Below are 24,923 nucleotides of genomic sequence, written 5' to 3' on the forward strand. Positions count from 1 at the left end.
GTTGAGAGACCACACATGACGCGACCAGTTTGAAACTTTCAGTTTCAGTTTCATTCATGAGAATCATCTTTTGCAGTTGCGTTTCACTGTTTGTTCTGGGCCGGCCTAACTTAAGATTGAGATGTGCGTAATATGGAACGTTGATCTATAATCTGTCAAGTTTATTAAAAAAATAATTAAATGTCAATGTCACTTTTTTAAAACCAAAACAATGTGAAAACCAAAGTGAAAACAACCACAAAAACAAACTGTGTGTTGAGTGTAAAATTTTTGGATTGGAAATTAATTTCGTATAGGTAGAACGGTAGAAGTTATTACGTGCTCTGTGGGCAAAATGGACCCTTGCTTTCAAGATATAACTGTGGAATTCCTAGCGGTTGCATTTCATAGCATACTTTATTACACTTCAGTGTACCCACAAAGCGTTTTTGAAACTAGAAAAAAGTACAATGTGGTTGTTTACAGTTGCATTCATCCTGAAATAAGGCAATATATTGATTTGTGTTTAAAAAGCATCCGGGAATGTCTAAAGAATGGTCAACTAAGTCGAGTGGTATTTGCAATCACCGACGCTGACTACGCGGCTGTTATGAAGTTCGTATTTGATGTGCACAGAACTGAAGACTATGACGAGACATCAGACGCGTATTTAATCCAAGCCGAGCAGAATTTACGAGCTTTTTGCCTCTGTTTAGCCAAATGTGATACATACAAAACTTTACCGGAAGATGCTAGTTTTACTATTCATATCCACACAAATGAAGCTATGGCGGTTTCCATGGCACTCGATCCAGTATTTGAAGATTTTCCTTTGGTGGAAGTAAATGGGAAGAGGAAAGACATGGACAATATCATCCCACTTAGGAGTTTTCCAATAAGAAACTATAGGTTAGAAAGTTATGTGGAAATATGAAACACCAGTGTATTAAAACTGGGCAGGATATGCATAATGTGTTGCATATTCTGGGGCCACCTTATCAGAAGATGAGGCATAGGTACCCTAAAAAATAACTTTCGAGCTCCGTCACATGTCTGGCATTATGGGAAATTGGGCAAAGCCTTCAACTACCTGTCTCTGCCGGTGCCTGTTAGGCCATACCTGCAGCCTCCTCAACCACAGTAGATTTACATTAAATATAGCTTTTATATAGAATACTGTGATATTTACTAAGAATTATTTAATAAATTATGCCATTAAATAATGTGTATTTTAATTTTGCCTAATTTGAATCATTATTTTTTTAAATAACTGCTTTTAGCAGTCTGGCTGCACAATAAGATCTATTTACACAATAATATTATGTACCATTATTTTAACTATTCTAAGCTTGTCTGGGATCATTTGTCTTGTGTGGTACAACAATAAACCTACAATAAGGTTATAGTGTGCTTTATCTGTATTCTACAACTACGATTATTTTTCGTATCTTCACCTGCTCTGTTACCAATATTTTACATAGTTTTAGATGTAAAGAAGAAGATAACAACCACCAAAGTCATTCATAAGAATTTATTAAGGAATCTACTAATTTGTGAATGATTACAGTTGGACGAAATATTTTAATGAAGGACACATAAAATTTTCATTATAATGAACAGTCATTGTTCTCAATGACTAAATACCATCTTCATTCTTCAATTTGACTGTCAGACAGCGCAGTCGCGAGTACACCTCATCCCAGTCAACGTACGCGCCTATCAGCGTCCGGACGTTATTGCCGTTGTCTTCGTACGCGTTGCGACCGTGGAGCAACCTGATGTTGTCGAAAATCAGTATCTCTCCAGCCTTGGTCTTGAAATTGGCAGCAAAACGCTGGTTCAGCTTAAAGAATAAACTGTGAGCTTCATACCAGGGCACCACACTCTCTATCGGTCCAGGGAAATGACTGCCTCTTTGGGGAATGGAGAAGTTTACCCTGATTACTTCACCCTTACTGTCAAGGCAGATGACTGGAGCTCTGTACAGCTTAAAGAAATCGTTGCCGTGTTCCGTGCCGATGTCGCACCATTCAACCTCGGTTTCTGTCAATACTTTGAACTGGTCTGGATGATGTTCCTTCATATAGTGAGCCACGTAGTGTGCGTCAGACAGAAGATTATCACCCCCTTGCCCTTCAGTCTGCACTAGACAGTGCAGAGAATTCACTCCAGGGCAGTATTCGTAATAGGGTAAATCTGTATGCATTTGCAAATTACTCGATAAGTATGCCACATTGCTCGTGTTAGGAACATTTTGAACTATGAATTTGACTCCATAGTGCGTCCGTTTCGTGAAGCCAACCTTATCCACAATAGCATCCCCTGCAGTTTCAGAATCCGGTGTATTTTGAATCAGCGCAACTCCATACACGGAAAGTTTATGCAACCAGTCATAGAGTGCTTTATCAGAGTTCAATATTTCGTGATAATCATGCTTACTGAATATCTCAGCGAAGTTTTCATTGTTCCACGTGATTTTCGGCGGTTTGTATATTGTCTCGTTGTACTTTTGTTGACTTTTAGGCGTAAAACTTCTGAATTTTAACCAGTTTAATTTATACTGTGAGGTGTGTCCGTCGGTCCAGCATATTTTCACGGAGTTTTCGTCCTTAAATACGTCTTTTGGTTTGACGTTAAGGTCGAATTTCGTCCAATCCAATATCCGGCTTTTGGCGGTCTTGTGGAAGCACTGTTCGCACTGGCAGTTATCTCGTAACCACACGTAGGGGAACTTGAGATTTTCGCCGCTGATTTCTACTTGTAAATGTTCATGTTTGTAACGTTGCACTAAAGTTTGCGAAGTTTTTATTTTATTGCCACCCAATATTAGATTCACAAGGCGTTTCGTCGCGAACATGTTTCGCTCGCGAAGGTCAGTTAACTTGTAAACCGGTTCGGAGTTTGGAGTTTGATAGCTGGAGATAAAAGTAGCTCACATTTACATAAAATATTACGAGATGATATTCGTATAATGTAAAGTCCACAACAATGTATGGAGTGATTAGGCGTGTTGATAAAGTTTAGTTGACCATTATCTCATGCACAATAATTGTGCTAGTGGGTATTTATTAATTTGAAGTAGGAGGTTAAAAGTCGAGAAAATATCTACTTTATCTACCGATAGGTAGCGCAAGGGCTACGGAGAATTTGAGATCCTGTTTAGGAGAAAAATAAATGACGTATTTAACGGCAAAATAGTAAATTATTTATCTAGTTGATATTTACATTAGCTATAATATTTAAATGTAAATCAAATAAAAATATATTAAATAAATCCTCCTTCACGCAACCGGGTGATAGTAAAACAAAAGATAACAGAATTATCGGAATGGCATGGCACATCTTAGTTAAAAATATGTAATTAGTTTCATACCGTAAAAGGTTTGTGGACCGAGTGTCTGATAGCAATAAAATAAACATTTGACTTCTTATTACTATTTTTATTCAGATAATAGGTGTATATTATGGCCAATGATTACAACAAACTTACTACATAGAACTTTCAATTTAAAAAAATATAATATGTATACTAAAATATAAATTATGTAACTACTTAAAATATACGTTTTACAAGATATACAATATAACAATCTTTAAATATAATTATGTAACAATGGGGATGTTGCCTGGGTCAAAAAGCAAGAGTTTTAATTAGTCCGTCAGTTAACTTATCAAAAAATACTCTACACGTATTTTTCACTTTTTCAAACTAATGAAAATTTTAAGAGATAAAGCGCCCCAAAGTTCATAAGAAGAGGCCCGTGACGTCAACGCTTGCTTAAAAATGCCGCACGTTGTGACGTCGTGCGCAACTTCAACGCACCATAACTATGTAATTATTTGTTAGATTGACAAATAAAAATAATATGTGTCCAATATTTTTTGATATTAAACATTACGGACTAAAAAAATTTTTTTAGGCAACTAGCCTATTATACTACAAGTACTACAACTCATATTATTAGTAAATGGGTCATTCCATAAAAATCTGTATATTTTCGACGTCATTTTGTCCGTAACTTTTTTAAGATGCTTTTGAATACTTTATTAGTGTAAATTATTGTTTATTAATTAATTATGTTATGTCTAAAAGGGCCAGTCACTTTATGCTTTATTTTAGGAGAAATTATAATTTTCAATTTTTTCATACTACATTACTCCAATATGACTTCTAATAAAGTATAAAACTTATAACCTTAACATTTATAGATAAGTTAATACACATAATGTAGTTGTTTTGTTATTATCACTATATAAAAAACATCATTCCCTAACTAGTAATTTAGTTCCAAGTGCCGTTTAAAGCTAGGGCCTGACGCTCTAGGGACTGACGATTTGGAGTAAAACTTAACACAAATGCAGATTAACTTTATATTATAAGATGCTTAATACGATGTGCCGAAAATAGCCAAAAAACCACACGTAAATACTATTAAATTATATACAATTTCCTATTATAATCAATAAAGCTACTCAACTAGGGACTGACGAAGTGACTGGATTAACACATGTTTCCGCAACAACTGGCACGTTTGCACTTATTCAAAAAACGGCTACCGCAAAGCCAGTATGGTCTGAGGATAACTTCGTATCGTACTTTAAACTCAACTAAATGTCATTCACTCTAAATACATATTAAAGCGCAAAATTATAAAATCAGTGCGTGGCGAGGGAATGACGCTAAAAACTGTAGACTCTTTTTCAACTAAAGAAAATCAAATTATTGTTTATTGAAACCGCAAAATATTAATAGAATTTGGTGTAATATACATTTAAATAGATTATTCGTTAATTAAAACAAAGGATAAAGTTGATGTTTTTATAAATGTGGGTCCCAAAACACAAACTTTTGGAGTACGGACATGCCTAGGGAATGACGTTTTGGGTCATTCAAAAGGAATTTAAGATGTTTTAAAAATAGTTTCAAAAAATATAAATGGGTGATGAATAAAGCACATTGCGAGCTGTTATTTAACAATTTTGGAATAAAATATTAACAAATATTTCATGTGAAATGTGGCGCGGACTAAGAGTTGACATATTTTTGTGGAATGACCCAAATAAATTATGTATGTAACTTTAAAATCTAAGAATATTCCAGTTGTCATGTACTTGTGTGTTGCATGCATTTAATTTTAAAATAAATAAACTTCATGTATGAAAATAAAACAAAATAATAATCTCTGATCTTTTTGCTAAAATACTTTTGTTCATGTTTGTCTATTCAAGTCCTAAGAATGTAAATATTAACGGAAAATGTAACACAAAATCATAGAAAATAAGATACCTAACCAATTGTTCGAAGTTATAACTAAAACCATTTTATAATTAGTAGGTATTATTGGCGAGTTTGACTAAAAGCGTTCTTTGGCCATTTTGGAAAAACATAAGACTTTATATTTAAATTAACTTTAAATAAGATATATCAATATTCGGAAGTGACATCGCAATAGCAATAGGTATTGTATTTCAGAAATCATCAATCGTCAACTCACCTCTTCATCATGGAGTGACATTTCTATAAATTTATACAGGCCGTGACGTTCGAATTTCAGGCGCGGAATAAGGTTGTGGTCAAGCGCAAGCAAGTGAAGAGATCGTGAAAGTGTGCGATCATTAGTCTTTGCTCTATGGATGGTGTATCGTCAGTACCGCCAGAAAATACAAATGAGTGGGTCATCTTCATAGAAACGCACGGGCGCGGTTTGTATGTTAGCGCGCCAATACGTATGCGGCGCGCACGCACACACTGACAACATTTTGCGGGATTAGCGGGGAGCCAGTCGTGGTTGCGCCGAATTTTGTCAGCGTGTGCGTGCGCGCCGCATACGTATATTGGCGCGCTCACACAGCGTCGGACTGGCCATACAGTCGGGGTGGCATTTGCCAGCCGGGCCCCAGCCTGCGCGGGCCCCCAACGGCCTGGGTTGCGGGGCATGCGGCAACCGTAGCACAGGGGGCCCGCGCAGCGTGGACCCTGTGCTACGGTTGCCCGCGTGCATGGCTCGGAAACTATGCGTCGTACAAAAAAATTGTACAGTCATAATTTGTAGAAAATGGCTTTGCCTACAAATATGTTAATATAAATTTTTGCCTTAAATTAAAGATTGAAGAAGTTATAAGCAAAAAAAAAAATCCTTTTTGCTTATGTATAACTTCTCTAATTTAATTTAGGACAAAAAGTTATGTAAACACAGGGCCTTCTTTAACCTACTAGGGGCCCTGGGCACTTACGGATCAAGGGGGCCCTTGTCATCTAGAAGAAGGTATTTTGAGACGGACAGACGGGGGCCCCCTCCGTCGCGGGGCCCTGAGCACGTGCCTAAAGTGCCCAGTGGGAAAGAGGGCTTTGACCATTTATGTTTCTTTCATGATGCCCTGGCCTTCATTGGTTGGATTTTTGGCAGTCAAGCAGTAGATACTCACATAGAATCCTGAACTATAGAACAAAGCTACAATACCGAACGGTGAAGATGTCAGACTGGCCGACTCGGGATCCAAGGAACACTGGTTTGAACCCCGCCGCCGCTGGACTATTGTGGGGAAACCACTCGTCACAAAAACATAATATAGCAAATGTTGTGATAGGGATAGAGACATGCGATTTTTGGTTTTACAAAGGTAATACGATAGAGAATAATGCAAAGTAATAAAAACCACCTGTTATAGGGGCTTTTTTTGGAGAAATTTATCAAATAACCAAAAATACACGAATTTAAAAGCAGATTTTTTTCAAAAAGTAGCTATCGTTTTTTATTATTTGTTGGCATTTTCTGAGTATTTTATGTATTTTTTTAGTATCGTCTGTTATTTAGCATTATTACTGTTTTTACAGGATATTATACCTCTTACTTTAAAAGTTATTACGTTTTCTTTACAATAAGTAATTGGAAGAAAAAAAAAATGTTGATTGGCTAGCTTTATATTATTATTTGTTATTAGTAAATACCTACTTATTATTTTACTTTATTTTAGTATTGTAATAAATTTTTTAAAGTTTGTTTATCTCAATTTGTGTATCTCAGTATTTTTCGATAGTATCCCATCACCATGATCTAGTCTCGGGCCTCGGGATTGCTATCAGCCACCCGGGCCCTTCCGGCCCAGTCCGACCCTGCGCTCACATACAAACCGCGCTCGGTGCGTTTCTATGAAGATGACCTACTCATTTGTATTTATTCTGGTAGCGCGGGTCCGCGCCTATACAGGGTGTTTACAAACTATTGATGTTGTACTTTGACTTTGATCTTGTGGTAGGCGTTGCTGAGGATGCCTCGGATGTTCCAGATGTCGTGGAACTTCTCCGGCTGCGTGTTGAAGTTGCTGTCCGTGGCCTTCACCCAGAGCTCCACCTGTTTTCAGAGTTATTGGTGAATTAAGAGGAAAAGCAAAGATGATGAACAGTCAACTAGCATCAAGAGAAGAAGGTTCGAATACCACGGGTATTTCGGGTCGGGTTCCATATTCTGACCCGAGGTGCCATATTAGCTGAATAGTCGATTTGAGCCAATGAGTTATGCGCCTCATTCGACTCGATTCGCTAGATCTCGCGAGTAAACACGCGTCATCAGAGGGCTTAATGTGAGTTTAAACATCAAATGTCCCCACTAGTGAACGCGTTAAAAAATATATGAAAATTTTAGTTCTTGAAAGTTTCCGCTAGGGGCGCTGTACAATTCATACATTTAATGTATTTTTATACGCGCTCACTAATGACGAAGTTTGATGTAAACTCACACTAAGCCCTTTGGACCCGCTCTAAACATTCCACAGACCACAAATAGTTTCTATCCAGATGTTGTATTGTATTACTCCGAAGCACTCACATTGGTCCGTCAAATCGTTTCAGCTCGGAATGACAACTTCTCAAAATGACAACCGGGGCGCAAAATGTCCACTTTTCGAAATGACAACTTCTTAAATTTGTCAACTTCGCTAAAAGACAACTTCTCATAATGTCTATTTCTCACAATGACAAATTCACATAATGACAACTCTAGAAGAACTAGAACTCTAGAAATAATGAAAATAAAATATCAACAAGTAGTTGACATTATGCGAAGTAGACCAAATGCGAATTTGTCATTGTGAGAAAAATACATTATGAGAAGTTGTCTTTTAGCGAAGTTGACATTTTACGAAGTTGTCATTTCGAGAAGTGGACATTTTGCGCCCCGGTTGTCATTTTGAGAAGTTGTCATTCCGAGCTGAAACGCGTCAAATAAAGAAGCCATTTTCTCTAATGTGCTGTGTTGCTGTCCTTTATACCTGCGTTTGAGTAAATTCAGGAGCAGTGCTACTTATGAGGAGCAGTCTCTTTAGCAAATGGCTTGTGAGTGTCTTAGTTACGGCACTTCTTCACCCTTACCTCTTTCTGCCCTTTATCCACGGGTATGTAAGCCTTCCACAGCATCCAGGAGTATTGCTACTTATGAGATATGGTGTCCACAATGGCTGGTTCAGACTTTATCCAGGTTTACTTTGGTAAAAAGTGCTAAAGACAGTATTTCTTCACACTTACCTCTTTCTGCCCCTTATCCACGGGTATGTTAGCTTTCCACAGCATCCAGGAGTAGTGCTGCTTGTGTGGTGCTGGGTCCACGGCCGTCGATTCAGCTTCTATCCAGGTCTTGCCTTGATCAGCACTCACGTCTACGCGAAGGATCTTGGCACCACCGCCGGAGTAAGCGTAACCTGGTGATGGTTTGAATATACAAGATGGGTCAACGTTAAACAAGTGAATTAACTAAGCAAATTAAAAAGTATACAGGACGTCCCCAAATTAGCACAGCACACTGTCTGGAGGTATCTGGACCTGACGCATCGAACAAGTTTAGTGCTAATTTTGGGACACCCTGTATAAAAAATCACTGCACTTTTTCGCTGAGAAATATACTATAGACTGGTCTGCGGGCACGTAGAATTTTGTCCAATGACCCCAAGCTACCGCAATTCTTCCCAATGCTTCTCTAAATTGTGACCGGGCTTTAGGTAATTAACCTTATGATGCATCAATACTCCAAAGACTTTATAAAGATAGCTACAAGTAGGTGGTAGAAAAAAGCGCCATATTATCCTGTTCACTAGCAATGCGTTAGCATAAGGTGCGTGCTATGATCTTATCAGCGCTTTGATAAATCTATGAGCTTATCTTAAATCGATAAAATGTTCGACAATATCTTGGCGCGCATCGTAGGCTAGCAATAGAAGAATGCCTGAGTAGCTATGCTACCTTACCCGTGGCTACCAAATGCTCGTTTGGGGTTGGCACCCTAGAGATTTCTAGAACGCGTGTCACAGGGCCCGCAATCGGGGAACCGTTTTCATCAGTCGATATGATCCGCATGCGGGGAGAGAACATCGTCGCCAGTTGTTAACGAGGGTGGCACTGAGACAGACGTTCTTTCCATGGATCATCAATTAATGTTATGTGGAGCAATTTTGACTGTATGTGGCTTATTGAAGAAGAAACTATTAGCCTCACTGAAGAAAAAGAAAAAAAGATTCTGGGTGCGAGCAAGCTGTATATCGACTGATGAATTTCATTGGTCGATAGCACGGTCGGTATAATGCATGCGGGGAATCCCCGCAGGCGTTGTACCGAACGCGTATCGACTTGCAACTTTCATTGGTCGTTATCTCGCATGCGGGGAGTTCCCGCATGCTGTATACCGAACGAGTTATCGACTAATGAAAATGCGCCATACGCGACGTGGTGGTGGTGACGTCACTTACCCGTAACCACCACGTGCCCGCTGCAAACCGGCACCGTATCGCCAGACTGCGGCCGGCAGAAGGCGGACGTGACGGGCAGACTGTACACCGGCGGCGCGGTGTGTGATGACGTCACTTACCCATGGCTACCACATGCTCGCTCGGGGCTGGCACCCTACGCGACGTGGTGGTGGTGACGTCACTTACCCGTGGCTATGACGTGCCCGCTGCAAACCGGCACCGTATCGCCGGACTGCGGCCGGCAGAAGGCAGACGTGACAGGCAGACTACACAGGCGGCGCGGCGTGTTGTGACGTCACTTACCCGTGGCTACCACGCTTGGGGCTGGCATTTTAACGCGGGCAGCGCAGCGTGTGGTGACGTCACATACCCGTGGCCACCACGTGCTCGCTTGGGGCTGGCAACCTACGCGACCAGCGCGACGTGTGATGTACTTAAATTTGACTATTCTTACCGTTAGATACCTAACTCCTGGCAATAAGTGGTGACTGAGTTTGTTCCGGCGTTTCTTCTCAGCACTTGCCATATGTTTGTCTCGAAGCGCTGGTAGGGCCCAAAAGATAAGGAGACATGTAAAGTGCCCCATAAGGGCTACCTTTTCTTTTTTTATTATTTTCTATTGACGTTCATAAGTGCCACTTGTGGTCTAAACTGAATAAATATTTTGGATTTTGATTTTGATTTTGTGATGACGTCACTTACCCGTAGCCACCGTATCGCCGGACTGCGGCCGGCAGAAGGCGGACGTGACGGGCAGACTGTACACCGGCGGCGCGGCGTGTGGTGACGTCACTTACCTGTGGCCACCACGTGCTCGCTCGGGACTGGCAACCTACGCGACCAGCGCGGCGTGTGGTGACGTCACTTACCCGTGGCTACCACGTGCCCGCTGCAAACCGGCACCGTATCGCCAGACTGCGGCCGGCAGAATGCGGACGTGACGTGGAGACTGTACACAGGCGGCGCGGCGTGTGGTGACGTCACTTACCCGTGGCTACCACGCTTGGGGCTGGCACTTTCAACGCGGGCAGCGCAGCGTGTGGTGACGTCACATACCCGTGGCCACCACGTGCTCACTCGGGGCTGGCACCCTACGCAACCAGCGCGACGTGTGATGTACTTAAATTTGACTATTCTTACCGTTAGATACCTAATTCCTGGCAATAAGTGGTGATTGAGTTTGTTCCGGCGTTTCTTCTCAGCACTTGCCATATGTTTGTCTCGAAGCGCTGGTAGGGCCCAAAAGATAAGGAGACATGTAAAGTGCCCCATAAGGGCTACCTTTTCTTTTTTTATTATTTTCTATTGACGTTCATAAGTGCCACTTGTGGTCTAAACTGAATAAATATTTTGGATTTTGATTTTGATTTTTGATTTTGTGATGACGTCACTTACCCGTAGCCACCACGTGCCCGCTGCAAACCGGCACCGTATCGCCGGACTGCGGCCGGCAGAATGCGGACGTGACGGGGAGACTGTATACCGGCGGCGCGGTAGCAAAGTCCGCCGTCTCCCACGTCTTAGACGGGTTGAATGCGCGGTAGTCTTTCTGGTGCCAGTGCGACGGGCTCTCGTCTTCAGAGATGGTTATTGATTCTGGAGATGGAATGGAATGTTAGAATGTGGTTTGTGGTAACCTTCACGTGTACACGTACTATCCGTTCGCGATAAGTTTGCCGCTGGCTATATGACGTTACTCGAAGGAAAGCGTCTATAACTACATATAGCAAACTATATTGAAAATATTTTTTATTTATTAACATTGATAAAAATTGTGTATTTGCGTAAAATAAGACACTTAATTACGTTTAATCACTAACTAATTGCGTTTAATCGCGGTTGGGGGAGGGGACGCGCATTCCACAGACCGGCAAACTTAGCGCGAACGGGTAGTACTACGTAGTAAATTCAGTCAAAAAACATGTTGCTCTAAATTACAGAGTTCCAGTATAGTAATAATGCTCGTCTTCAAATTATACGCGTGAGGAAGTGTTGTACTACTAGTTTTCATACAATTTCTAGAAGTGCAACAGCTGCACGGCTTTTAGCACGTAGTGGTGTTGCAACTGCGCATCTAAAATTGTATGAAAACTATTAGTGACTTGCGCGCTACAGTTCTGCCAGTAGCGCTTCCTCAAGCGTCTAATTTGAAGGCACCCGTAAATAGTATTTTTGAGTGAGGTTTATGCGCGAGTGACTGACTGATTTAGTGAGTGAGCGAGCGAGTGAATGAGTAAGTTAGCAAGAGAGTGAGTTACCCAGCCACTTAACGCTGCGCACAGCGGGCGCGCCGGGCACGACGACGCGCAACGGATAGCCGTGATCGGGCGGCAACGCGGCGCCGTTCATCGTCGTAGCTAGTAATATACGGCTGGTGGGGTCGGCCGCCATGGACAGAGGAATGGACGTGCTGAAGTTCACGCCCGTAGCGTCTATGTCCGAGCCTGTGAACTGAAAGAATATACTCAGAATATGTGTGTTACTATGTATAATATGTATGTATTTAAAAAAAAGTATATAAGTAGTATATCCGTTAAGCTAGCACCCATAACACAAGCATTAAGTTGCTTACTTTGGGGCTAGCTGGCGCTGTGTGAAATTGTCCAAATATTTATTTATTTAAAAAAAAAAGAAGAATCTGAATTAGCTGATCGTGACGTCACGTGCGTGTGCCTAGCCTAACTACTAAAGTCCGGTCGCCGAGCAGATAGAATTTCGTACAATAACCCCAAGCTACCCATCCTTATCGCTCGCGCGTACTTATATTCATTAACAGAACCTTAAACATTTTTGTTTTTCTTTTGTTAGATTTGCTTGCAATAAATATGCTAAATATTCATCTATGAAACCACCTAAAGAAAATTGAGTCCACAATTTGAGCATACACAACAGATACCTAGGGCCGATTTTTCAATCATCGGATAACTCCCAAGTAACATTTTACTCCATTTAAGAGTTCAATAGTCGTTCACATGTACTCCACAAGCTGTGTATGTCAGCTGTATACGAGCTGTATAGCTTGCTATAATGCTTTTATAGAACCAGTTTGGGCACAAATTAGACAGCTTTAAGTTCACTATGGCTGTACATTAGCAGTATAATAGCATTATAATAGCAGTTTAAGTAGTAACATCGTACTTAAGGCTGACTTACGGCACTATATGGGACGCAGTGTGAACCATACAACGTACGTGAGGACAATAAAGAGTAACAAGTGGCTAAATGCACAGCTTTCAAAGTTATAAAGTCCGACAAAAGTACTCCAATGCTACATAAAGTTCACGTGTGTCCTAAATTATTTCCACATTTTAATATTAGTTTGGTATTTGTACGTGAGTGCCAAGAGGAAACAACTCGGGCGGATAATATAATCATTTATGCAAATAATAACACGGGTTTTAAATACTTAATAATGTTAATGCCATTGGGAATGCAACTTTATCGTGAAATGTATACATATTTACAGCTAAAATATTTACGCGCCTCTGTAAAAACGCGATATTCATTTTAAAATATTTAAAACTGGCTGAGAGGAAATCTACAATTTTCAGTTTTTGATATTGTATTGGCATTATAATTATACTACGGTAATTAATTATAACATGAAACCAAAACTCAATCGCTCTATCTGCGAATTTTGTGATAAATCTGCATTAATTTTGGAGATTTATTTGGTAAATATTTTAGGTTATGTAGAACAAAATGGTGGAAATGAAATACGGCTATGTGAACTGTTATAACTCCAATTTAATGCGGTGAGCGTATATTAGGTTCACATGTGTTCTGTTAGAATGCTGTTATCTATATTAAGTTCCACATTTGTACCACTACAGCGCTAATGTCTATAAATTTATTCTAATGTGAACTTATGTACAGCTTTAAGATGTACCTAGTTCAGGTCAATTGTGTATCTTTAATTCTTTCAAATACTGAAATTTTAGAGATCCGCAATAAAAATTATTAATGTCCGTTAAATCGCCTAGCCCAGGTACTAATAGTCAAGTATGAATACCTAAAGCATCAGACGGTAGTGTTCCCGGTTTAAATTCGTTTATTATGCCTGACAATTTATTCAAAGCGGAATGAGGAATACGATTTTCAATAGCCCATGTTCTTATTTTTTTGCTAAAGGTTAAATAATTGTCTAAATCAAAATTGTATTCACTATCACTAGAACTGCAATCATCACACTCTGATATCTGTATATTTTGAAGGGAACTTTCAGGTTCAGGCATAATATTTTCCTCTGCATCATGTACAGAACCACCATAAATACAACTAAAAACAGGCTTGGGGAAAAGTGTAATAGAATATCACATTCACATTCATTTTCAGCTTAAAGCAAATAAGAGTAGTACTTGTGGACAAATAAACTGCTATTGATGTTAATGGACAACACATATAGTCCTTTTAACAGCCTACAGTGCACATGCGAACCATTGAAACACTTTTGTACAGATAGTAAAAAAAGGTTATTTTATTAACACAAACAAGTCCTACTACAGCTACTAGCTGTATAACAGTCTAAAACAAGTAAACATAACAGCCTTTGGCTTTATAAATGACCACGTGTGTTCTATTAAAATGCTAGCTCTATAACATCGTACAAGTAGGCCGTTAAACAGCGGTTGCCGTATCTCTACCCTCCTATAATGCTCTTAGTCAGACGGCTGACTAAAGGATAGTTGTTAGAGTATTATAACACCAACAATCGTATAAAAGTATAACTCTACACTAGTCTACACTCCTATAAGTCCCTTAGACAGGTATAGGTGTAATTAATTGCAATAATACAGCTTATACATCACGAGTGAACTGTACTAATGCTTTAAGTACACATTGGAACTAAATGTGAACTCTTAAATGGAGTAAAATGTTACTTGGGCTTTTAGCTGAAGAATAAGTTTGGCACATTGACAGTTTCTGTATGGGAAATATATCAAAATGACAAGTCTATTCCTCAGTTATAACAGACTACCTTTCCGCCCGCGGCTTCGCACGCGTGAAATTTCGTTTGTCACAGATCGTCATAAATTATAGCCTATATTATGAACAATAATACTGTAAAGTTTCATCAAAATCCGTTCAGTGGTTTTTGAGCCTATTCATTACAAACATACAAAAATAGGTACAAATCTTTCCTCTTTATAATATTATTATAGATAACAGACGATTGATCATCTCTCATTGTAGTGTACTCACAATGACGTGTTTCCCCTCGGTGTTCTCCAAATCGACTCCACAGTGCACGAGCACGTCGCGCAACAGCACGCCGCCCCAGCGCGCGTTGGAGATGGCGCCGCCGGCCCAGCTGATGCCTTTCACCGGCTTCACCTGCTTCGAGGGGAATAAATAAAATAAATAAATAAATAACTTTATTGTGTCTTTAACAATGCTCATGGTATCTTAACGAAAAAATACATTTAACAATAGGAGCTGTATTAAGATAGGGATCATTAAAGTCTATACTAGTTACATTTAAACTGTGTGACAGACGCTAATTCTTCCACCAATTTAATTTCACAGTTGTAATTTAGTGAATGGGGAATAGGGAATGGGGTACATTATAAATTATGTCTCAAAGATAGACACTAATCAAATCAATTTCATTTGCGAACACCGGTTGACATACAGCAGGTTTTTTAGTATCTCCATCTTCCAAAAGTATAATGGAATGAAACCCTCAAATTCAACGATAAAATAGGGTAACCACCCTATTCACATACACAACACTGCAATGTCATACATTTGTCAAAGCTTACTGAACACGAACCCTTCCTCAAAAATTTTGTATGACAAAGGGTAATATGACGTCACTGATTCCCTTTTTTACTGCAAGTCCCACCTGGTATAATGAAAAATAACTTATTCAAATTCACAAACAAAAACTTTTTGTTGGGACCCGCGTCGCACATCAGTGACGTGTTGAAACTTGTTCAGGTCTTCGAGCGTGAAGTCCATCGTTCTGACGCCGCAGTCCTTTACGCTGAGATAGCTAAACGATACGTATATTAACTTTTCAAAATTAACAAATAGTTTTAACGCACCAACCTCGTTCATCTCGCTACGCCCATTCCCCGCGCACATCAACGCCGCTCTCACGGTGACGTGTTTGAACTTGTTCAGGTCTTCGAGCGTGAAGTCCATCGTTCTGACGCCGCGGTCCTTGACAATGACGCGAGTACTATAGCCGCTAAAGAAGTAGTTTCAACGCACCAACCTCATTCATCTCGCTGCGCCTATTCCCCGCGCACATCAACGCCGCTCTCACAGTGACGTGTTTGAACTTGTTCAGGTCTTCAAGCGTGAAGTTTTTCGTTCTGACGCCGCGGTCTTTGACAATGACATAAGTGCCATAGCAGCTAAAGAAATAGTTTTAACGCACCAACCTCGTTCATCTCACTGCGTCGATTTCCAGCACACATCAGTGCCGCTCTCACGGTGACGTGTTTGAACTTGTTCAGGTCTTCGAGTGTGAAGTCCTTCGTTCTGGACGCCGCGGTCCTTGACGATGACGCAAATACTATAGCCGCTAAAGAAATAGTTTAAGCGCACCAACCTCGTTCATCTCGCTGCGTCGATTGCCAGCACACATCAGTGCCGCTCTCACGGTGACGTGTTTTAACTTGTTCAGGTCTTCGAGTGTGAAGTCCTTCGTTCTGACGCCGCGGACCTTGACGATGACGCAAATACTATAGCCGCTAAAGAAATAGTTTAAGCGCACCAACCTCGTTCATCTCGCTGCGTCGATTCCCCGCGCACATCAACGCCGCTCTCAAGGTGACGTGTTTGAACTTGTTCAGGTCTTCGAGAGTGAAGTCCTTCGTTCTGACGCCGCGGCCTTTGACGATGACGCGGACACTTTAGCGCCTAAAGAAATAGTTTCAACGCACCAACCTCGTTCATTTCGCTGCGGTGATTGCCGGCACACATCAATGCTGCTCTCACGGTGACGTGTTTGAACTTGTTCAGGTCTTCGAGCGTGAAGTCTTTCGTTCTGACGCCGCGGTCCTTGACGATGAGACAGCTAAACAAATAGTTTTAACGCACCAACCTTATTCATCTCACTGCGTCGATTGCCAGCACACATCAGTGCCGCTCTCACGGTGACGTGTTTGAACTTGTTCAGGTCTTGGAGTGTGAAGTCCTTCGTTCTGACGTCGCGGTCCTTGACGCTAAGACAGCTAAACAAATAGTTTTATCGCACCAACCTCGTTCATTTCACTGCGTCGATTCCCCGCGCACATCAACGCCGCTCTCAAGGTGACGTGTTTGAACTTGTTCAGGTCTTCGAGCGTGAAGTCCTTCGTTCTGACGCCGCGGTCCTTGACGATGACGCGAACGCTGTGGCGGCTGGCGTCAAGGTCTGGAACAGGCATGTGTTGGCGCACGTAAAATAATTCGCTGCGAACAAAAACACGTGTATGTTCTATCTCGTCGCGGTAAGGTTTAGTTTTGATGATGGTTGATAATCAATATTAAAATGTATACCTACTAAAATTAGGATTTACTTAGTCTAAAAACTTAATTAAAATTACTTATTTAAAGTATAAAATACAATTTATTTACTTTTTCTTTTTAAAGTCTGTAACACCGAATGTTCTTTTAAGAGAAAATATTTTTTTATTATTTTTCACCTAAAATAAGCTCTATGCACTATTATCTACGGCCCCTGAAAATATGAATGCAAAAGAAAATCTCTAACATAGATTTTTTTTTACTCGAAGTGCTCGGCGTTTACTACTACAAACTTTTCGTTCTTCTGAAAGCACATTCGGCGATACTTAGAAGTCGACAAAATTTACTCTTCGGTCTAAAATCAAAATCAAAAATATTTATTCAGTTTAGACCACAAGTGGCACTTATGAACGTCAATAGAAAATAATAAAAAAAGAAAAAGGTAGCCCTTATGGGGCACTTTACATGTCTCCTTATCTTTTGGGCCCTACCAGCGCTTCGAGACAAACATATGGCAAGTGCTGAGAAGAAACGCCGGAACAAACTCAGTCACCACTTATTGCCAGGAATTATCTAACGGTAAGAATAGTCAAATTTAAGTACATCAAATATGTGCAGACTGAACTGACCACGCATCCTTGTCATCAATATAGTCTCGAACCTTGTAGTACCCTTTGGACATAAGGGTATTTTTTATATGTATCTTAAATTTGTTTATTGGCAATTCGACAAGGTTGTGTGGTATTTTGTTAAATATGGTGTCATACACACCTATCCTGTAAGTCTCGAGCAGGCCGAACACCTCGGGCGTCAGGTGCATGCCGTAGACATTCCAGAAGGGCTCGATACTGAGCCCGGCCGCGTTGAGGATCTGTTCGCCGCCCGGGTGGGAAAGCAGGAACTGGTCGCGTCATACACACCTATCCTGTAAGTCATACACACCTATCCTGTAAGTCTCGAGCAGGCCGAACACCTCGGGCGTCAGGTGCATGCCGTAGACATTCCAGAAGGGCTCTATACTGAGCCCGGCCGCGTTGAGGATCTGCTCGCCGCCCGGGTGGGAAGGCAGGAACTGGTCGCGTCATACACACCTATCCTGTAAGTCATACACACCTATCCTGTAAGTCTCCAGCAGGCCGAACACCTCGGGCGTCAGGTGCATGCCGTAGACGTTCCAGAAGGGCTCTATACTGAGCCCAGCCGCGTTGAGGATCTGCTCCCCGCCCGGGTGGGAAGGCAGGAACTTGGTCACGTCGTAGACACCGTGCTTGTACGTCACCCAGAAACTTTTCCTGTGGATAGACAGCACATCAGACAACACAGTTAAATAAAAACTTTATTATTACACTTATTGCATGCCTGTGATAAATTGATGTAACTCATTGTTTTGTATTGGGACTAGTAGATCAGATTCTACATAGTTCTTAGCGTTAAATCTAGGTACATTTTATTGTTCACGAGCCGGAAGACGTAGCGTGGGCAGGCCTCCCACTAGGTGGACCGACGATCTAGTGAAGTAGTGCTTGGATGCGAGCGGCGCAGGACCGGTCTTAGTGAAAATCCTTGGGGGATGCTTTTGTCCAGCTGTGGACGTCTTTCGGCTGAAAAGAACGAACGAACGAACATTCGATTGTATGTATTCNTGCAACCTAAATGATGGAACAGCAAGTCTTACGAGGTTATGCCACTTTTTAGATGATAATGTACATATGTATACTATCAGAGGGATCAGATATACCTACTTGGGCGTGTCAAAGTGCGCATCCTGGTATTGTGGCGGCGTCTCGGCGTTGAAAGGCTTGGCAGTCTTGACGAGCAGTCGCTTGTCGCGGTAGGGCTCGCGCACCCACAGCTCGTCGTCCGAGTGGTCTACCACGTCGTCGTCGTGGAGGTTACCTGGTGGGGGACATGTTTTAGAAAAGGGGGTTAGTGAATAAGGCTAAGGCGATTATCACACTGCGCCGCGCTCCGCGTGATTTCATATAAAAAATCCCGCGCGGACGCATTGTCAGTGTGTTGTGCCGCGCGTGTTTTCTATACAAACTGAGGTACTTGCAAATAATGATTAAATCTGTCATCCCGCGTACCGCGGCGCAGTGTGATAATCGCTTAAATGTATACGGATTTCATTAGCGCGTATTCGAATTTTTTATCCGGTTCGAAGGACCATAAAATGAAAAATATTTAACCTGGGGATGTTTGTAGGTTGACTGGCCCGCTACTAATTTTACGAGTAGGCCTAACTTACAGATTAGACGTCTCGTTGCTCAGAACCTGCTGTATGAATCTACATATTAGACTAGATACTAGTAAAGTTGTTCTTCAATTGATTTTTTTCTGGAAAGTATGATGAGACATTGAATGATCATTCTAAAAAAATTCGTCAATGATGATGTAATAGGGCCTAAGACATCCAACCGATCAGTTTATTATTCTGTCGATCATGACGTGTTGTAGCAGCAGCAGTGAGAATGGATGCAATGAGGGCTATCGTTTTAGCGCTCACCAGTTAGCGCCACTGTAGAGTAAGGTCCTGTCACTTGCTAGTAGCGAAGACAGTGGCGCCAACTTGTGAGCGCTAAAGTGGTAGGAGGACTATCGCATTTGCACTCATCAAGATGGCGCCACTGTAGAGTAAGGTCCTGTCAATCGCCAGGGGTGCCAACTGTTAAGAATAAAAACGATAGCCCTCATTAGTCTCATCATCTAGGAATAGTTGCAGCACAGTTGTAGTTGTAGAAAAGACTACTACCATTATTAGAGTTAATCAAGCAGTACAGTATAAATTCTTCACACCTATCCTGTAAGTCTCAAGCAGGCCGAACACCTCGGGCGTCAGGTGCATGCCGTAGACATTCCAGAAGGGCTCTATACTGAGCCCGGCCGCGTTGATATCAGCTTCCCGGCCGGGTGGGAAAGCAGGAACTGGTCGCGTCATACACACCTATCCTGTAAGTCTCGAGCAGGCCGAACACCTCGGGCGTCAGGTGCATGCCGTAGACATTCCAGAAGGGCTCTATACTGAGCCCGGCCGCGTTGAGGATCTGCTCGCCGCCCGGGTGGGAAGGCAGGAACTGGTCGCGTCATACACACCTATCCTGTAAGTCATACACACCTATCCTGTAAGTCTCCAGCAGGCCGAACACCTCGGGCGTCAGGTGCATGCCGTAGACGTTCCAGAAGGGCTCTATACTGAGCCCAGCCGCGTTGAGGATCTGCTCCCCGCCCGGGTGGGAAGGCAGGAACTTGGTCACGTCGTAGACACCGTGCTTGTACGTCACCCAGAAACTTTTCCTGTGGATAGACAGCACATCAGACAACACAGTTAAATAAAAACTTTATTATTACACTTATTGCATGCCTGTGATAAATTGATGTAACTCATTGTTTTGTATTGGGACTAGTAGATCAGATTCTACATAGTTCTTAGCGTTAAATCTAGGTACATTTTATTGTTCACGAGCCGGAAGACGTAGCGTGGGCAGGCCTCCCACTAGGTGGACCGACGATCTAGTGAAGTAGTGCTTGGATGCGAGCGGCGCAGGACCGGTCTTAGTGAAAATCCTTGGGGGATGCTTTTGTCCAGCTGTGGACGTCTTTCGGCTGAAAAGAACGAACGAACGAACATTCGATTGTATGTATTCATTCTATTCTATATACATTTTTTCCCACATTTGTAATTCTCGTAATATTAGTAAAACCTTTATTAGAAGATCACTGGCAATTCAAAATACTGTCGCCCATGACGCATTCCTCGAAAACAATGGATGTTTAATGGCTGTTACTATTAACTATCTTCAAGAAACTATTGTAAATCATTTTAGTGGTTATATCTACTTTTGACGTAATAAGTATGCACAGATAGCTATGTAATTATGTAATCTGTATTGTAAACAGATAAGGCAGAGTGAACAATATAGCAACAGCATATCATATTTGTTCAAAGAAAAACAAAAGTACTAATTCTGGAGTAATAATAATAAATACTCTTTATTGCACACCAAAGAACAGAACAGAAAGAAAAGGAACACACAAGGTACAACTAGGCGGTCTTATCGCTATGAAGCGATCTCTTCCAGATAACCTATGGTGAGGACAGTTACTTAAAACAAATTTAAAATAGTTTCTTTGAGATAATAGACATGTTGACACCACCAATCAATTGACGTACTTTTTAAAACTGTCAAAACGAAACTCTCCCATAGAATTTGTATGGCACTACAAGCAAGTGACGTCACTATTTTGTCAACTCAATTAAACTACTTTTTTCTATTACAATGCGACCAAAAATCGTAATTTACAGGTAATTTAAAATTAATTAAGTTTTTAAGACCAGAATGAAATGTCTTTTTAGAAAAGTTGTGATTTAGAATTATTGGGGAATGGTGTCAAATTGTCTATTACTACATAATAACCTTACAGTTTCAAAGAAGCAAACAGAACATCTTTGGTTTGAGATTCTTCACAATACTTACTTGGAATCATGCTTGCTGACCTCCTCGGCCCTGAAGGTGGGCAGATCAGGTCGTTTGACACCGGCTTCACATGCTGCTTCAGTTGTTTCCTTCTTACTCTTTTTCAACTTTTGCTTGACATCTAATTTGTCTGAAAACAGACATAAAAGGTAGGTATGTAGGTACCTAGTTATGGTAAACATTTGTCAACAAAATCAATAGGTATGCTAGTTTCATTAATGAAATGTAAAAACAAATCCAATTAGTTTCCTTTAATTAATTACGGGGTCACTTACTTGTTGTTTTCTGGAAATATTACACGAATTTACTTATAATATTTAACTAATGTTAATATTTGGATTATAAGGTGACATGAAAGCTTAGTACAGTGTAACGTTATTTGATTGTATCATAATATGTACTATTATTATAATAGAATTTATTAATAAAACTTACCTGTAATGGCAGACCCAATAAGAACAGAGCCAAGTAGAACCGATCCAGTTATCTTCCAGTTTCTCCGCCATCTTTGCTGTTGATCTTCAGATTTGTTCTCGCTAAAGCTTCGGATAGCCACTGGAGTGAAATTCACTACTCTACTTCTGGCCAGTTCACTGGAAACGAAATCCACATTATTACAGCAGGCACAATGCCACTCTTGTGAGTGGCGTGGGTTACAAGTTGCCATGACCTATTTGACTTGGAAAAGTACCCACTTTAAATCGTGAATTGATAAAACTTTATGAGTTTGAAACTAAAAAGTTTCAATTGGCTAGTAATGGAATAGTTGGCTTGATGAAATTGATGTAACTAAATGTTTTCATGTCAGTGATGAGATCTCCAAGACGTAAAATATTATTGTCATTTATACATAAAACGTTAAATAAATCACAGTTTCAATTGGCTAGAAATGGAATAGTTGGGTTGATGAAATTGATGTAACTGAATATTTTTTATGTCATCAGCAACATCACCAAATATTGATAAAACTTAGGTTATGTCAGTCTAAAGATTTCTTGCTTTTATTATCTGCATGATTGCTTGGTCAGAGGGTAGGGTTAGAGGAAAAGACGAGAGAAATCTCGTCGGAAAGACTATTAAAACTAGTGGTCACTTACCGAAGCCGCAAAATAGTTTTGAGAGACATTCTATGGCCGTATCAACACAACATGAACATGGTAAACATAGATAAGTGCACTGTTATCAGCCAAATCAATCTTCTTGACCTTGTATTGTAAGAACTTTGGTAATAATAGTTGGATTTTTAGCAGTAAACCAGATGGACGGTTGATGGCTGATGTTAACTGACTGACACTGACAGACCGAATCAAACTGACAGTCAGCTGACACTATCAACTGTCAACCTGACAGTTTATTAGACTAGGGATGGGATTATGTACCAAAATGTATCCAAAAGTTATCGATGTTGACTTAGTCATAGTCATAGACCATAGTCATTTATTCCATAAACTTGTAACGTTTACAAAGAAGCGTCGAAATCTCGAAGCAATTTAATTTAAACTGGCCGATAACAAGAAATATGTATTCACTTTCTGTGAACGTAAAATTAAGTAAATAATTATGCTTTAACAAAAATATAAGTAGAATACATTTGTCACCAACCCCTACTCATCCCGCGGGTGTCGTAAGAGGCGACTTAGGGACTACACATCAAACAGAGAATGGGCAGCAGCGCTCTCTGAAAAACATCAATCTTTTAAACTGCGATCTCCAACCCGCCTGCCAAGCGTGGAGATTATGGCAAAACCCTCCACTATAGTGGAGGAGGCTCATAGTCCAGTAGTGGACTGTAAAGGGCTGTTGATGATGATGAACAAAAATATAGTCTTATTACACGTGATGAGATCTCGAAAACTTAGTTGTCATTTCATTTATACATAAAACGTTAAATAAAGCACAAGTTTGCTTATATCTCTGAGTAGCATTTAGGGGCTTATAAAACACAGATTTCAGTTTATTTGAGCAGTGTCAGTGTCGATTCTAATGTATTACTTAATGAAAAGTAGATGTTAGATTTCTCTAATACAAGAATCGATATTTTGTTGCTGATATCTTTACATCCTTAATAGGACATGACGTTAATTCGTCTACAGATTAAATCTGTACCCCCAGTGAAAAGGGATCTAACTCGACTTAGATCAAAATTGACTTTATAACATAATGTGAATCTCTGAAAAATTAGCTATTTTTGTATCTAATCGGTATGTTTCTACGACGTATAGAAAAGAAAATAATTTTGTGCCAAATGATACAAGTAAGGCTTTGTGAACCAATTTTGAGTTTTCTTTCGTGTATATTGATACATGTCTACTTTTAACAAAGTGTACCGGAGGCTTCTTTCAATTTTTTATTGTGTCAAGAGGTACGACTCGTGTTACTACTTTTTACACGATTGAAGTTGTTCAGATTGAATTTGTGATTAACAATATAAGATGACNCCGCGGTCCCAGTCGCCGGATGCGTAAAAATTAAATAATTTTCTTCCGGCGACTGGGACCACTCATAGATAACTTTAAAGAAAATATTATTCAATCCAAAATCGGTACAGTACTAAAATCCATGAGTGGTCCCAGTTGCCGGAAGAAAATTATTTAATTTTTACGCATCCGGCGACTGGGACCGCGGTCCCAGTTAATTGCGGTCCCAGTTGACGGAATCCTCCGCTGGTTGCTTCAGCCCGTTGGCCGCTAGATTTCTGTTGATTTTAATAAAATAAGGCATGTAATCATAGGAAATATTTTGTTTACAGTTTGCTGTTGCATTCTTAAAATATGCTAGTTATTACATACGTGATATTATTATCCTTATGTAGGTAAAAATAAATAAAAGTTTTGTAGGGTAGTTTGCCTTGATGAAAGTTATAGTTTACTTAGTGAAAAAAAAATCTAGTTTGAAAGTAAAGCAGTGAGGATAACCTAACCTATTTGTCTTGATTTACTTAGCTGCGTTAAATTATTTACGTTTATTGATATTGCATAAATCGTAAGAAGAAAGCTAGAAACCGGTGATCCCTATGTGTGAAGTGAACTGTGGTTGTGACTGTGTTGTGAACTCATGAACGGACTGAAGTACAGAAGAAATTGCCAGCAAGGTAAGCTATCCATAGTAGTAATAAAAATTATGGCAGTCAACTGCTAAAAGATAATATTGCATGATGATGTTGCAAGCTCTCAGTCGTTGTGCCTACATTTTCTAAATCTTGTTCAGAGATTTATTTAGGATTTTGTATTATTATTTACGTAGGTAAGTATAAGTATAGGTACCTGCTAGTTGACC

The 24,923-nt window shown here is 40.4% G+C and overlaps 3 protein-coding genes across 4 annotated transcripts; 1 reads left to right on the plus strand and 2 right to left on the minus strand.

The window, feature by feature from the left end:
- Positions 1-206: 206 nt before the first annotated feature.
- Positions 207-1,196, plus strand: LOC114359135 (DNA polymerase zeta subunit 2). Its single transcript, XM_028313398.1, has one exon. It carries the CDS (start codon positions 335-337, stop codon positions 911-913), a length of 579 nt encoding a protein of 192 aa, XP_028169199.1. The 5' UTR covers positions 207-334; the 3' UTR covers positions 914-1,196.
- Positions 1,197-1,534: 338 nt separating this feature from the next.
- LOC114359123 (gamma-butyrobetaine dioxygenase) lies at positions 1,535-2,997 on the minus strand. Its single transcript, XM_028313379.1, has one exon. It carries the CDS (start codon positions 2,834-2,836, stop codon positions 1,616-1,618), a length of 1,221 nt encoding a protein of 406 aa, XP_028169180.1. The 5' UTR covers positions 2,837-2,997; the 3' UTR covers positions 1,535-1,615.
- Positions 2,998-7,121: 4,124 nt separating this feature from the next.
- Positions 7,122-22,949, minus strand: shop (sulfite oxidase). 2 transcript variants are annotated; one of them, XM_028313415.1, is made up of 11 exons: positions 22,745-22,949; positions 22,083-22,240; positions 21,648-21,777; positions 20,288-20,466; positions 18,915-19,068; positions 16,926-17,118; positions 14,917-15,048; positions 11,973-12,165; positions 11,110-11,310; positions 8,501-8,673; positions 7,122-7,331 (listed from the first exon to the last, which is right to left on the minus strand). In XM_028313415.1, the coding sequence occupies exons 1-11, from the start codon at positions 22,771-22,773 to the stop codon at positions 7,200-7,202; spliced, it is 1,674 nt and encodes a 557-aa protein (XP_028169216.1). In that variant the 5' UTR covers positions 22,774-22,949; the 3' UTR covers positions 7,122-7,199. The 2 variants fall into 2 exon arrangements, with proteins under 2 accessions (XP_028169216.1, XP_028169215.1); XM_028313414.1 differs by having other exon boundaries at positions 14,917-15,051.
- Positions 22,950-24,923: the final 1,974 nt, after the last annotated feature.

This window comes from Ostrinia furnacalis, unplaced genomic scaffold, assembly GCF_004193835.3.
Source record: "Ostrinia furnacalis isolate ACB-3 unplaced genomic scaffold, ASM419383v2 OfSCF4239, whole genome shotgun sequence".
Taxonomy (NCBI): Eukaryota; Metazoa; Arthropoda; class Insecta; order Lepidoptera; family Crambidae; genus Ostrinia; species Ostrinia furnacalis.